At 34.9% G+C, this 12,637-nt stretch overlaps 1 protein-coding gene across 1 annotated transcript in view; it reads right to left on the bottom strand.

Moving 5' to 3' along the window:
* The window catches only part of LOC121439038 (interleukin-1 receptor accessory protein-like 1), a 729,117-nt gene that overhangs the window by 656,622 nt on the left and 59,858 nt on the right, over positions 1 to 12,637 (bottom strand). The window contains 1 exon segment of the mRNA XM_041639534.1: positions 4,677 to 4,956. Coding sequence (XP_041495468.1) covers positions 4,677 to 4,956 — 280 coding nt within the window.

Below are 12,637 nucleotides of genomic sequence, written 5' to 3' on the forward strand. Positions count from 1 at the left end.
ACAACTGAGAAAATCATGATTTTAGAAATTGTTAGCAAAAAGGTTATCGTTTTCATGTATTTTAAAATATACATATTGAATTCAAAATTAAAATACAGTATTTTACCAATACTCCAAAGAACAGAAATACTTAGGTACAAAGTAATTAAGATGTTTATAATAGACATGTTTCAAATGACAAAATGCTGATGAAAGAAACCAAAGTAAAAGACCTAAATAAATAGAATGTCCTATTGGATTCATAGTTCCAAGGCTCCTCCTACTTAAGACATGAGTTTTTTTCAAATCAATACATTTTACACAATTGCCATAAAATTATAATTGGGCTAATTTTTGTAGACAGATGTGTTAAAATTTTCATGGACAATACTAAACTGTACAACAGCTAAATAACTGTAATAACTTTGCAGCATATTTTAAAAGAATGGTTTGGGAAGAGAAGTAGGAAGACTTGCTTTATTAGAAATTTAGGTCTATTATATATCTACACACTAAAACCATTATAGTATAAGCTCACATCTTAGATATTGGCTGAAAATGAATCAAAGACATAAGCATTATAAATGTAGCATTAGAATGTTTGGCATTCAAAATTTGAAAGATTACACATTTAAAACTCAAGAAAAAACACAGAGAAGCAAAAGTTTCACTTCACACAATAGTATTATCCATACATAGAAAACCTTGTAATAGCTGAAAACATTGTTCTGCAAAGGAAATTAAAATGATGAGCAATGAAGCCATGATGTGGCAGAAAGTATTTGCAAATCACGTATTCATAAAGGAACTGGAATCTAGGCATGCAAAGAATTTTCAAAGCCCAGCAAAGAAGACAGGCAATTCAATTATAAAATAATAGACAAATGCATTAATGGAAACTTTACTGAAGAAGACAGAGATGGTAAATTAGCACATAAAGATGTTAGCCGTCATTAACTATTAGAGAAATGAAAATTAAAATCATAATGAGATATCACAAGAAACCTACCAGAATGGCTTTAATGACAAAATGATGTAATTAGTGGTAAAATCTATCACCTGCATTGCCAGTAGGAGCACAGTAAAGTTGCTCTGTCAGCTAATGTGCTGGTTTGAATGGGAATGGCCCCTATTTAAATGCTTAGTCATCAGAGAGAGGCACTATTTGAGAAAGAGTAGGAGGTGTGGCTTTGTTGAGGAAGGTGTGTCACTGGGGGTGGCCTTGACGTTTCAAAAGCTCAACTTTCAGATAAAATGTAAGCTGCTAGCTACTGCTTCAGTACCATGCCTGCCTGTCTGCTGCCATACTCTCTACCATGATGATCAAGGACAAAACTTCAGAAACTGTCAGCAAGTCCCCAGTTAAATGCTTCCCTTTATATGTTGTGTTGGTCATGGTGTCTCCTCACAGCAATTGAAAAGTATTTAAGAATTCTTTTTAATTTGATGCCATAACAATGTTATCACACACACACACACGTATATACACACTCTTGTACATTTATGCCATAAGAAGCAGAACAAATTTTCCTTTTTTAAAACTTCTAGATACTTTTGTTTGTTCTGTCTTAGTTTGCTTGCCATTTTGAGATATGATTTCCTTATGAAATCCAGGCTGATCACTAAATAAACAAGCCCTACTGTGCTGAGATTGTAGGAGTGGGTTACTGCTGAGGGGAGAAACTTTAGCTTTACCTGATTCACGTCAGAAATAGATCAGATGCCATTCAGTGAACTAAAAAAAAAACCAATGAACACTATTCAGGAATAAAAAGAAATGCAACTGTCTGGATGGAATTCAAAGGAGTTATCCTGTGTGAAAAATCCAATTCCAAATGATGATATACTATATGATGGCTTCCATTTTGAGTATAATATTACGTAGAAAGAACATTACTATGAAAGAATAGGACAGCTCTTTGCACTGGTAGTGTTATTCTATATCTTGACTACCCTCATGACATTATCCTCATTATGATATTGAACCAGATCTATGAAAAATCTCAATATTGAACCTTGGGAAATCCTTCATGATATCTCTGAATATTAATTCTCCTTGCCAATTACAATTTTATAATTAATTCAGAATTACTTTTGAATAAAAATATCATAGATCAAACAATATGCCACCATGTGGGGCACTGGCCAGCTCTATATAGGAAACTTCCAATTGTGCATAATTCTCTAAAGTGATGAGTTAAAATTAAGAGGTCAAGAACTCATGAAAATCTGTATTCTTTTATAAAGTATGCTTATTTCTATAGCTAGTAACGATAGAAACAAAACATTACTGTTTTTCATTCATTTTATAAAACATTGAAATAAAAAATAAGGAATTTTTTTTTTTTTTTGGTTTTTTCGAGACAAGGTTTCTCTGTGGTTTTGGAGCCTGTCCTGGAACTAGCTCTGTAGACCAGGCTGGTCTCGAACTCACAGAGATCCGCCTGCCTCTGCCTCCCGAGTGCTGGGATTACAGGCATGCGCCACCACCGCCCGGCAAGGAAAAATTTAATAAAAATATTTTATATGATTCAAGCAACTCTGTGATGTTGTTCTTTTAAAAGGATAAGGAAACTTTAGTTCATTATAGTAATAGTAAATATAGATATTTCTTGACTTAAAATACTCCACTGCATATATTTAGGTATATATGTGAATTAGATGTAGATAAGGCCTGTTAAACTATGTCACTGGTAAGTTAATACCATACACTTAAGAGAAAAACTGGAAGCTTATCTTAAAAGCTCATGCTTTGAAACTTCTAAAATTCTTTGCTAGTGAATTATTTAGAAAGTAATCATGACAGTTTGTGACCTGTCTAATAGCTAACGATGTGCCAAAATTACAGAGACTCAACAATTTTAGACTTGTAACTGTCAACAGCAAGTCATGTTGCTTTAAATGCTTTTCTTTTTTATAAAGATTTTGAGAACCTTTCTCCAAATTGGAAAAGGAAGCCGCACCATCATGAGCTGCAAATCAATGGCATGCTTGAATTTCAGTGGCAAAAGTTACTATTTCCTCACTTTGTCACTTCCTCTAGAATGCAGCTTGACACGCATTAAACTTTAAGCCTTTTTGCCTTTCAATTTCACCTTCCATTAAAATGTAGACATATGAACAGATGGCAAAAGGCATCATTTTGGAAAATTGTCAACTTTTCATTCATCCTTGCAACTCTAAATGCAGGGGTCATTTTGTTGAAAGTTGTGAAAGGACTGGATCAGAGGTTATATTTAAACATACAAAAGAATTGCAGGTCAGTGCTTTTGAAATTCAGATTACTACTGTGACACATTATTTTGCCATCAACAACAAATGAAGAAAATGAGTCCCTTAATACAATTGAACATGACAAATTTCAGATGAATGATGGCCCTGCATTTATGTGTCTTATATAGTCCCCTGACATTTTACATGCGAGATAGAAAATACGAAATTAAATGATGGTTCAACATGAGCAGGTGGTCCTATACTAATATGACAGTCATTCATCAATACTCATACTCACAACTTGTATATTTCTTTAACTTCTAATACATTTTTTTTTGTTTTGGAAGGTTATTTTATGTTCAACTCTTAAGTGATTTTGAGGCATTTTAACATGCCAACACGCCTGTGGTGATGCTCTAGCATAAGCCAAAGTACAGGCCACAGGAATGTTTGCTGTTAATCAGAATTTCAGAAGTAGAAGCTGAATTACAATTACAATAAATATTAAAGAATTTTTAAAACATTTTCACAGTTCACAGTCAGCTACTTTAAACTTTTCATTATATTGCAAAACAGTGAAATTCAGAAACATCAATAACTATAACTGAACACACCTTCCTTCCTTATAATCAGCTTGGTAACGGCATTCACTATCATTTATGAAAGGTGCTATTCACAGCCCATGAAAGGCTAAACATGCTTAAAGGGGGATTTTTAACTGTTAATATGTTAAATGGATCCTGTTTTAATGCATTAAGTAAAATGCATATCTTTTATTTTATGATGAAAATATTTATAAATATGCAATTAATTTCTTTATGGATGATAGCAAATACTTGTTACTAACTTTGATCCTTGTTCATGAAGACTCAGATTTTGTTTTGACTAGTAGTTGTCATTAACAAAGGTTCTGTAACAAAATCTTTATGTTCCCTAATGGGTCAACATTACCCTTCTTTCTGTGTGTGCACAGGCACTATACACACACACACACACACACACACACACACACACACACACATGCACACATACACACACACACACATAAAACACACCACTATTACCTAAATCATCTTTGCATATGTGCATAAACCAGAGGAGTCTCTGCTCCGTCTGTGAAGGTCAATAACAAAATGTTACTGCCCATTTAGCAATAAACTGTGTCTCTTCTGCAAGACTTTGCTTACATTTTATTTGCAACATTTTACTTCCTCTGTAAATTTTATTTCATAGTCTTTAGTAATTTCTGGCAACAGAAGTAGATACCCAGATGGTATCTCTTTTCTCCATAAGTTTGAAATAATGTCTCAATATAAATTCCATCAATCCCATCTTTTTATGATTTAGATTCTAAATTTTAGTACATGGCAACACATGCAAATATTGAGACAATATGTACAGTTGAAAGTGACAGCAGGAAGCTTTAAGTATTAGAAAACACTATGTAGTTTCATTGAGTCAATAATAATTTCATTAAAAGGTACCTGATGACACAGGCATAAAGCCCACTGTCCTGTAGTAATGTTGGTCTGAACCAAATGGAGTCTTCTTCTTTGCTCATTCTACTTCCATCAAAGGCAATGGGCTCTTCAAAATCTCCAGGACCAGAGCTTTTATACCACATTAAGCTGAGTCCAGCGCTTTGGGCAAGGGAGTAGTTTGTTCTGATATAACCATAAAAGAGTGCACACTTGATTCTAACAGGCTCTCCCACCAAAACTTGGTATTTCTTGATATCAGCAGACCAATCAGTGCATCCATCAGCTGCAATAATAAAGAGGAGAGAGAATAAAATCATTAGAGAAAAGAATTAGCAACATACTTTTTCATTCATTCATTTATGTAACTGTTTACAGAGTCTATGAACTGAATCAGACTTATACTAGACATAGAATACATACAGTGATGAAGAATACTGAGAATTGTTTGATAAAAGTAGTTTACTCTACTGGCAAACAATGCATTGTTTACTTGCTCCTTCCAATGTTTAGCTTTAGTTTGTATCACTAAGTTCATTATTTATTTATTGTTGCTCGGGTTTAAATATACCATTTATGCTGCTCTGTAAAAATAATTCTGGGCCTTTAAAATATTTTTCCTTTGTTCTGTAGAATTGAAGCTTTGTCAGTAGAGGGGGCCAGAGAGACGTTGCTGTTCTAGTATGCTTACTTGGCAGGTTTTTTTTCAGTAAATATGGCTCCCCAGCACCTAACTCGGGAAGTGAATGGTCCCCAGCAGCTTGGTAAATTTTTTAGCAATCCTTCAGGTGAGACATCTTCTAACCAATCTCCCCCCCCCAAGAAATTCAGAAAGACTGTTGGCAATCTCTGGGGCAGGTGTATTACCATCAGGTTCTACTAATGCAGAAACTCTATGGCTTGTCACATTCAGTTAAGCCAGACAATACATTCCTAGTAATGTTTGCATCTCTGTCCTGGGGATAGACAAATAATGGCATCCATTGCTTGGAAGTTCAATTTTGTTGATTTGGACAATGGTAATCAATATTCTGTCAACTAAAACTTTCTTTTGCTATGAACTGAATATTTGTGCAGCCCCCTCCCCAGCACAAATTGAAGCAGTAACAGTATAATACACTGGTGTTTGGAGAAGGAACCAGGTATGGGTGTTTGGAATTAGATGAGGTCAGATGGCCGTGGCTCCTTCTGATAGGATTAGTGCCCTTAGATATAGAGACATGAACGTTTGTTTTTTCTTCCATCGGGGCTCAAAAAAAAATCATAGTGTAAGTACACAGAATGAAGGTTGCCACTTGTAAAGTAAGCCATCACTAAAACTGAACTGCTTGATACCTTAATATTGGAATTCCCAGCTACCAGTACTGGGAGAAATAAGCTAACATTATATAAGCCACTCCATCTATTATATTTTGTTATGGAAGCCCAAGTTAAATATATATATATATATATATATATATATATATATATATATATATATATACATATATATGTATGTATATATAGTATTTCACATTTCACTTTACTATTACAATCTCTTTTTACATTTCATAATTCTCTATAATTTTATCATTTATGATAAAAAAATTTGTGAAAATTACAGTGTAGTTCTTTCACTCTTTAGACCCATGCCGATAACTTCAGAAATGAATATGTCATAGTTAAAATATATAGAAAGAAATAAAATTGAGTTGCGCTCTGATAGCAGTTTCAAAATCAAACTCATGGGTAAACAGTTACTGCTCTGATGTCTGTGAGTATTGAGGAAAATATATAAATAAGAAACCGTGGTGAAAATAAAGAAGCTAAGGGTTATGGTTTTTCTTTATATATTTTCCAAAGGGACCATTTTCCAAATTTCAGACAAACTATTATTGCATGGCAATAATGACCTGGGACTTTCTATATGTCTAAACTGCTATGTACTTAACTCAGTTGCTGAATCTTAGAACAGCAGGCATATTCCCACATATCTGGTAACAGCATCTTTTAATATCCCCTCCCTGATACACATACAAAATAGTAGATTCCAACATTACTGATACACCAACACTGTCCATATGCCTGAGTCATCAGTAACTTCTGAGATAAAATATGACAAATTATCTATTACAATAAGGTCTACTCAAAATATTTGAACAAATATTTAAATTATGAAATTGCTTTCTTTTTCAATATTTCTAATATTTTTCATTATTTTTACAACTTTTTCCTTCCCATCCCATGTGTTCATTTTTTCCATTAATTAGTACAAAATAATTTAGAGGCATGATGACATTTTACTCCAACACACAGCAGTATCTCCTTAAAAGCCATTTTGATTATACCACAAAGTAGTTTTTAGCATGGTACTTTAAGGACATCTCAAATTTTAAAAGGATATGTGATCACCTAAAGTTGTACTCTTGCTGACTAAAATTATTATTGATTCATTCAGTTCCTTCAGGTTTTCCTTATTTCAGTGTCTAAGTTCTGCTTACTTGGAAAAATCACAGGAAAAAAAAGCATATTTCTATATACTTTTGATTATGTAAGAACAAGGCAAATTTTCTATTTTTTTCTTCTTAGTTCTTAAAAATTACTATGAGTTAATTGTAGAGAACAGTATTAAATCTGATTTTCTTTATTCTAGAATAAAACATCCTTCTATCAAGTCTCATTTAAAAAGTTGAACCTTCAATGTGAAGATTCCATGACAACAGCCTCTTTCCATATTTCTCCGCAGTAATACTTCTTTACAATCAATGAGAGTTTATGAAGCTAGAAAATTGTGTGGGAAAATAAAAGAAGGAAACTGTATCCTTATTTCTTTCTTCTACCACCCTTAAATTTGAGGGAATTTAGATGAAGACAGTGATGGAATTGGGACTCAGAACTAATTGCTTTCTAGAGAGTTCATACTGAAGCATCATTTCATGAACAAAAGCTATATACACTGGAAAATGTCAATATATTCAAATGAGATTAGAAAAAAGTATTTTAATTAAGTCACTATTCCTACATATGTAAGAGCTCAAAATATTTCCATGGTAACAAGCTTAAAGGTTGAATTCTAAAAAAAAATCTAATCATAGAACTCACACATATTGCATCCTAATATGAATATTTAAGTGTCAGGTGTGGTGGAACATGTCTATAATCCACAGACACAAGAGGTGAAGACAAGAGAATCAGGTGATGAAGGCTAGCCTGAGGTATACAATGAATTTACGGTCAGCCCACATTACTTAGCTAAATCTCACCAATTAAAAAAAAATGAAATAAAAAAACTTTATAAAAGTGATATCGTTTGTGGAAGGGTGCGTGGTGAGCATGTATAAGGCACTGTGTTTAAACTAAACAAAATGTAAGTGTTAGAATTAAAAAAAAAGACATCAATAATTTTGTCAGAAATGATGAATTCAACTTCTTTACTGAGCTGATAATTCTTGTCTCTAGATTATTTTTTGCTGTTTAACACTCACAACTCAGTTATTTCCTTATGTATTCATGTATGGAGAACCAGGTTCATTTGAGTTCACAGTTTTGTTGAAGATATATATATAATCTAAAACAGGGCTGCAGTAATGAGAATTTGCAATGATGGTTCTGGTAATATTTCATGAAAAGGAGATACTGGAGATATATGTGGAACTTTAGCAAGTTGACCACACTAAGAAAAAGCAGACAAATACAGATACAGACATGAAGAAAAAAAAGTCATATAAGTATGATACTGCATGTTTTATAAGAACTACTAATGAATTTCTGTTGTCTCTAAAATTTAAGGCAAAAAAATAACAAGATATAAAACGAAAGAGGTAAACAAAGGAAGGATCTATTGTTGGTTTTAAGAGATGTTTAAAAGTGTTTAGATTCCTTGTAAGAGCAATGGTGTACCTTGAAGCATTTCAATCAGAGAGTGGTAGAGCCAGTTTAATAGTTTTCCCCTTAATGTACTATACAGAATTTTGGGTCCAAGTATAAATTAGAAGAAGATTTTAACCAGAGAAGTAATACGTACAAGGCCTGAATTCAGCAGACACAGTAGAGATGTAATGTTTGTCAAAGATTTCAGAGGTACAAATGGTCAGGAGTAGTCAATTGACTGAATATAAATAGCAAGAGAGAGAAGTAAGATAAATTTACTTAGTAACTCATGATTTTGGTTGTGTTATAGACTTAACAATTTCATAATAGGAAGTCAAAGTTCCTTATGTATCAAGTGGTAATGTCATTGAAAGGCATTTTATCATGTTCTCATTAAAAGATTTTAGACTATGAGCATACAGAGAATTTTAAAAGTCTCAATAGATGGAGTTAAAGTGTTTGCTTGTATTTTCTGTTTTTCTAAATGGAACTAACCAGAAGTGAATGTCTGGCATAATGGCATCAATAGATTTTACCCTTTGAAGGTGAAGTAACCCAAAGCTGAAGACATGATTGTCAGTAATAAATAAAGGTCATGTGTGCAGTATATCACAAAAACTGAACAAAAGACTGAGGGTAGGCTTTAAATAGGCACTGACAGATTCGCTTTCAAAATATAAACGTCATAATTAAAATTTGGCATAATTACAGTTGTCATTTTAAGGGAAAAGCAGAAGCCACTGCAAGTTAATCTGTGCTAAGGACAGCAAACCCCACCAATAGCTAACCTTTGCATTCGACTTGCATTCACAAAATGCATTGGACCCAACTTTACTTTCTTAATCACATTTAACAGGTGGTGGATTGCTTCCAGATTTTTCCCTTTAAAAATATATACAGTGTAACATCTTTGGAAGAGTGCTTTCAAATATTTTGGTAAGTTCTAAGATACGATGCTTCTCAGGAGGCTCTGCCAGTTATCCTGAACACAGACTCTAGAAACCTTTAGTCTGAGAAGGCCTAAAAATTATTATCAATCAGCCTTTCAAAGTAGGTCATCTCTAGGTGAGTGTAGACCTTGCTTAGCTGTAATCGTGTTCCTTTTAAGATAGTCTTCCCTGTTGATCAGGGAAAAGCTGGCTCCTAGATAAACCAGGTGGTGGAATAACGTAGTTTACCATGGTCATATTTAATCTCTAAATTCTAACAGGTACTGCTAATTTGAAAACAACAATATTGCTTTGCATGTTATATATTTTGTAAGGATTTCCTTCAAACAAGCATTTGATTACAGTTAATAAAATAGAAGGGAAACTAGAGGAGAATAAAGCATTCACAAGCTATTATCCTAACATATATATATATAAATATATATATATATATATTTATATATATATATATATATATATATATATATATATATTAGACTTATAAGTTATGTCAGGATTCCCCCAATGAGAAGCAAATTCACAATATGGAAGTTAATGCAGCAATTGTATATATAATTGAGTATAAAATAAAATAAAGTCGTCACTGAGAATGACAACATGGAGATTACATAAACCATGTTTCAAATCAGTCTTTAGTGTTTCCACTCTATCATAGTAAACAACCACTTTGTTGTTGGATCACTACAAATGTGGAAATATTCTGGAGACTTCGGGATCCAGGGAAAGTAGAACTAGACTTTAAAAATTAGAGATGACTCAGCCAGAATATCATACATTTTTATCATATTCAGCCCAATTCCCTCATGTTCACTTCCTATTCTATATGATACATCTTTGTGTACTCCAAATTAAAAAAAAGTATATTGAATACCATTAGGTCTGCCTATACACTCTCAAGTATGTGACTGGTGCGGGAAAATTGTCTGTATTCTCTCAATCATGTTTTAAATAAATGCTGATTGGCCAGTCAGGAAGTATAGGCGGGAAAACCAGACAGGAAGTAGAAATGATGTAATGAGAACAGGAGAATTCTGGGAAGGAGGAAGTTGATTTTTCCCACTCCTGCCCAGACCACCGAAGCAGCAGGATGTGATCTGCCCCACTGAAAAAAAAAAAGATCGTGAGCCACATGGCTAACATAGATCAGAAAAATGGGTTTATCAAGATGTGAGAGTTAGCAAGTAAGAGGCTAGAGCTAATGGGCTAATCAGCTTACAATTTATGGTGACCTATGTGTGATTTTCTTTGCGGCTAAACAGCTGGGGGTACCGGGCAGGACAGAAAACCCCAACAACAAACAAGCAGCCTGGCCCCCATGTTACATGTGACCATCAACTGGAGCATTTTAGAGCTGTCAGGAGCCACTCCCTTTAAAACCGCTAATTCTCCCTTTTCTGTTAGCTATCAGTTACCAGCACATCCTCAGGAAGAGGTGGGGCTATGTGGCTACTTCTCCCTTTAATGCTGGAATTTTATCTTTTTAACCCTTCCTAGGCAAGAACATCCAAACTGAGGAGAAGTCAATGGAGTTTGGAGTAACAGCCTGGTATTGATCTCCCCTGTCCTGCGTATAAATAATAAAACTCTGCTTTCTCTGTCTAGCTGTGTTTCTGTCTCTGTCTTTTTCTTTCCTGTGTGTGTGTGGGGGGGGGTACAGGTGTGCCGACTCATGTGTGTGCCTGCTGGGGATTAAACCCACATCTATTTTTATATTCATTTTAAATATAAACTCTTCTACTGAGATGTATCCCTATCTCTTAAATATCTTTCTGATAATCTGATACATTTGTATAACTTTAGTTTTTGCCTAAAGTACTTGGTTCTCTATAGTAATCATTCATCTACCCTACAACTTTAAACATACACACACACACACACACACACACACACTTGACTCTATCTTGGTTTTTTTTTTTATTGGTCCTGTAAAGTCCCCTTAGGAACTCTTGAACTAAAATGTAAAATTACTTTCCTCTCTAACCAGACATCTTCTCCTGAGAAAGCAAATGGAAATATAGAGCTGTACATGTAGTGCTTTTTTTTATCTCCTTGATCCAGGTAAATCAATTCTAGTCTTAGGTTGTTTTTTCATGTGTCATTTCTTTTCGAATTTGGAATTTATCTGATCAATATCTTGTATAAAGACTCAAAGGAAAATAATCACGATTACCAGGCATACTTAAATGTGTTAATGGAAACTTTATGCGTAACTTGTTTGTCCATCATGTTATGCCATTCCCTACTCTGTCCCCACTGTAGTCCAGGGGATGCTATAGATGCTAATGGTATTGCGGTGAAAATAATAAATTTCCAATTCTTTGTGAAGTCAGATAAAAATCATCGCAATACATTGTATCAAGAAGTAAAATTGTCATCATTGGCTCTGCAGCAGGACACCTTGAGAAAATTTTCCTGCCCCTCTCATGCCATCTCCTGTAGGTCCCACAGGTCTTCCACAATTCGCCCCTCCTCATGCATTGGTTTGTCCCAGACTCCAACTCCAGCAGGTACCCCATGATAACTCAGGAGCTGCTCCTGTCAAGGCAACAAGTAGGCTGGCAGTGGATCCTCCCATGTCTTCTGCTCCTCCAGACTCACCCACCCCATTCTCATCCTCAGCTCTGTAGCTGAAAACATACTGTGCCCCCCTTTCTTCTCTGACCCCATCCTCGACAGATCACAATGATCTTCTTCAAATCCTTCCTTCCCCAAGCTCATCTCAGTAACCCAGCCTCCAACACCAGCAGACATTCCCTGTGAACAAACCCGCTGAGCAGGCCAAGGAAAGGGGTAAGCTAACTGAAGATCTTCACCACCATCTCCTCTCCCTTCTTCTCCCAACCCATTTCTCCAGCCTTATTCCTAGCTTTGCAATGGAAAACCTGCGACAACCTTCTCTGCCCATCTGTTGCCATTTCTTGTAGATCCCACAAAGTCCAGAAACTCCCTCTACTCACTTGTTCCTTTATCCCAGCCCCTAAGTCCAGCAGGCACTTCATGATAACCCACAGACCACTTCTGCAAGGGAAGCATGTAGGTTTTAAGTAGACCTCCCCTCTTCTTCCGTTCTCTGGATCCAACCTCCCATTCTCATCCCCAGTCCAATACCGGACCTCATAGAGGGTGATCTCTCTTCACCATCACTCCTCATTCCAATAAGATGAAATA

The sequence above is a fragment of the Microtus oregoni genome, unplaced genomic scaffold (assembly GCF_018167655.1).
Source record: "Microtus oregoni isolate MIOR12 unplaced genomic scaffold, Mior012 000059F_ref0000304, whole genome shotgun sequence".
NCBI lineage: Eukaryota > Metazoa > Chordata > Mammalia > Rodentia > Cricetidae > Microtus > Microtus oregoni.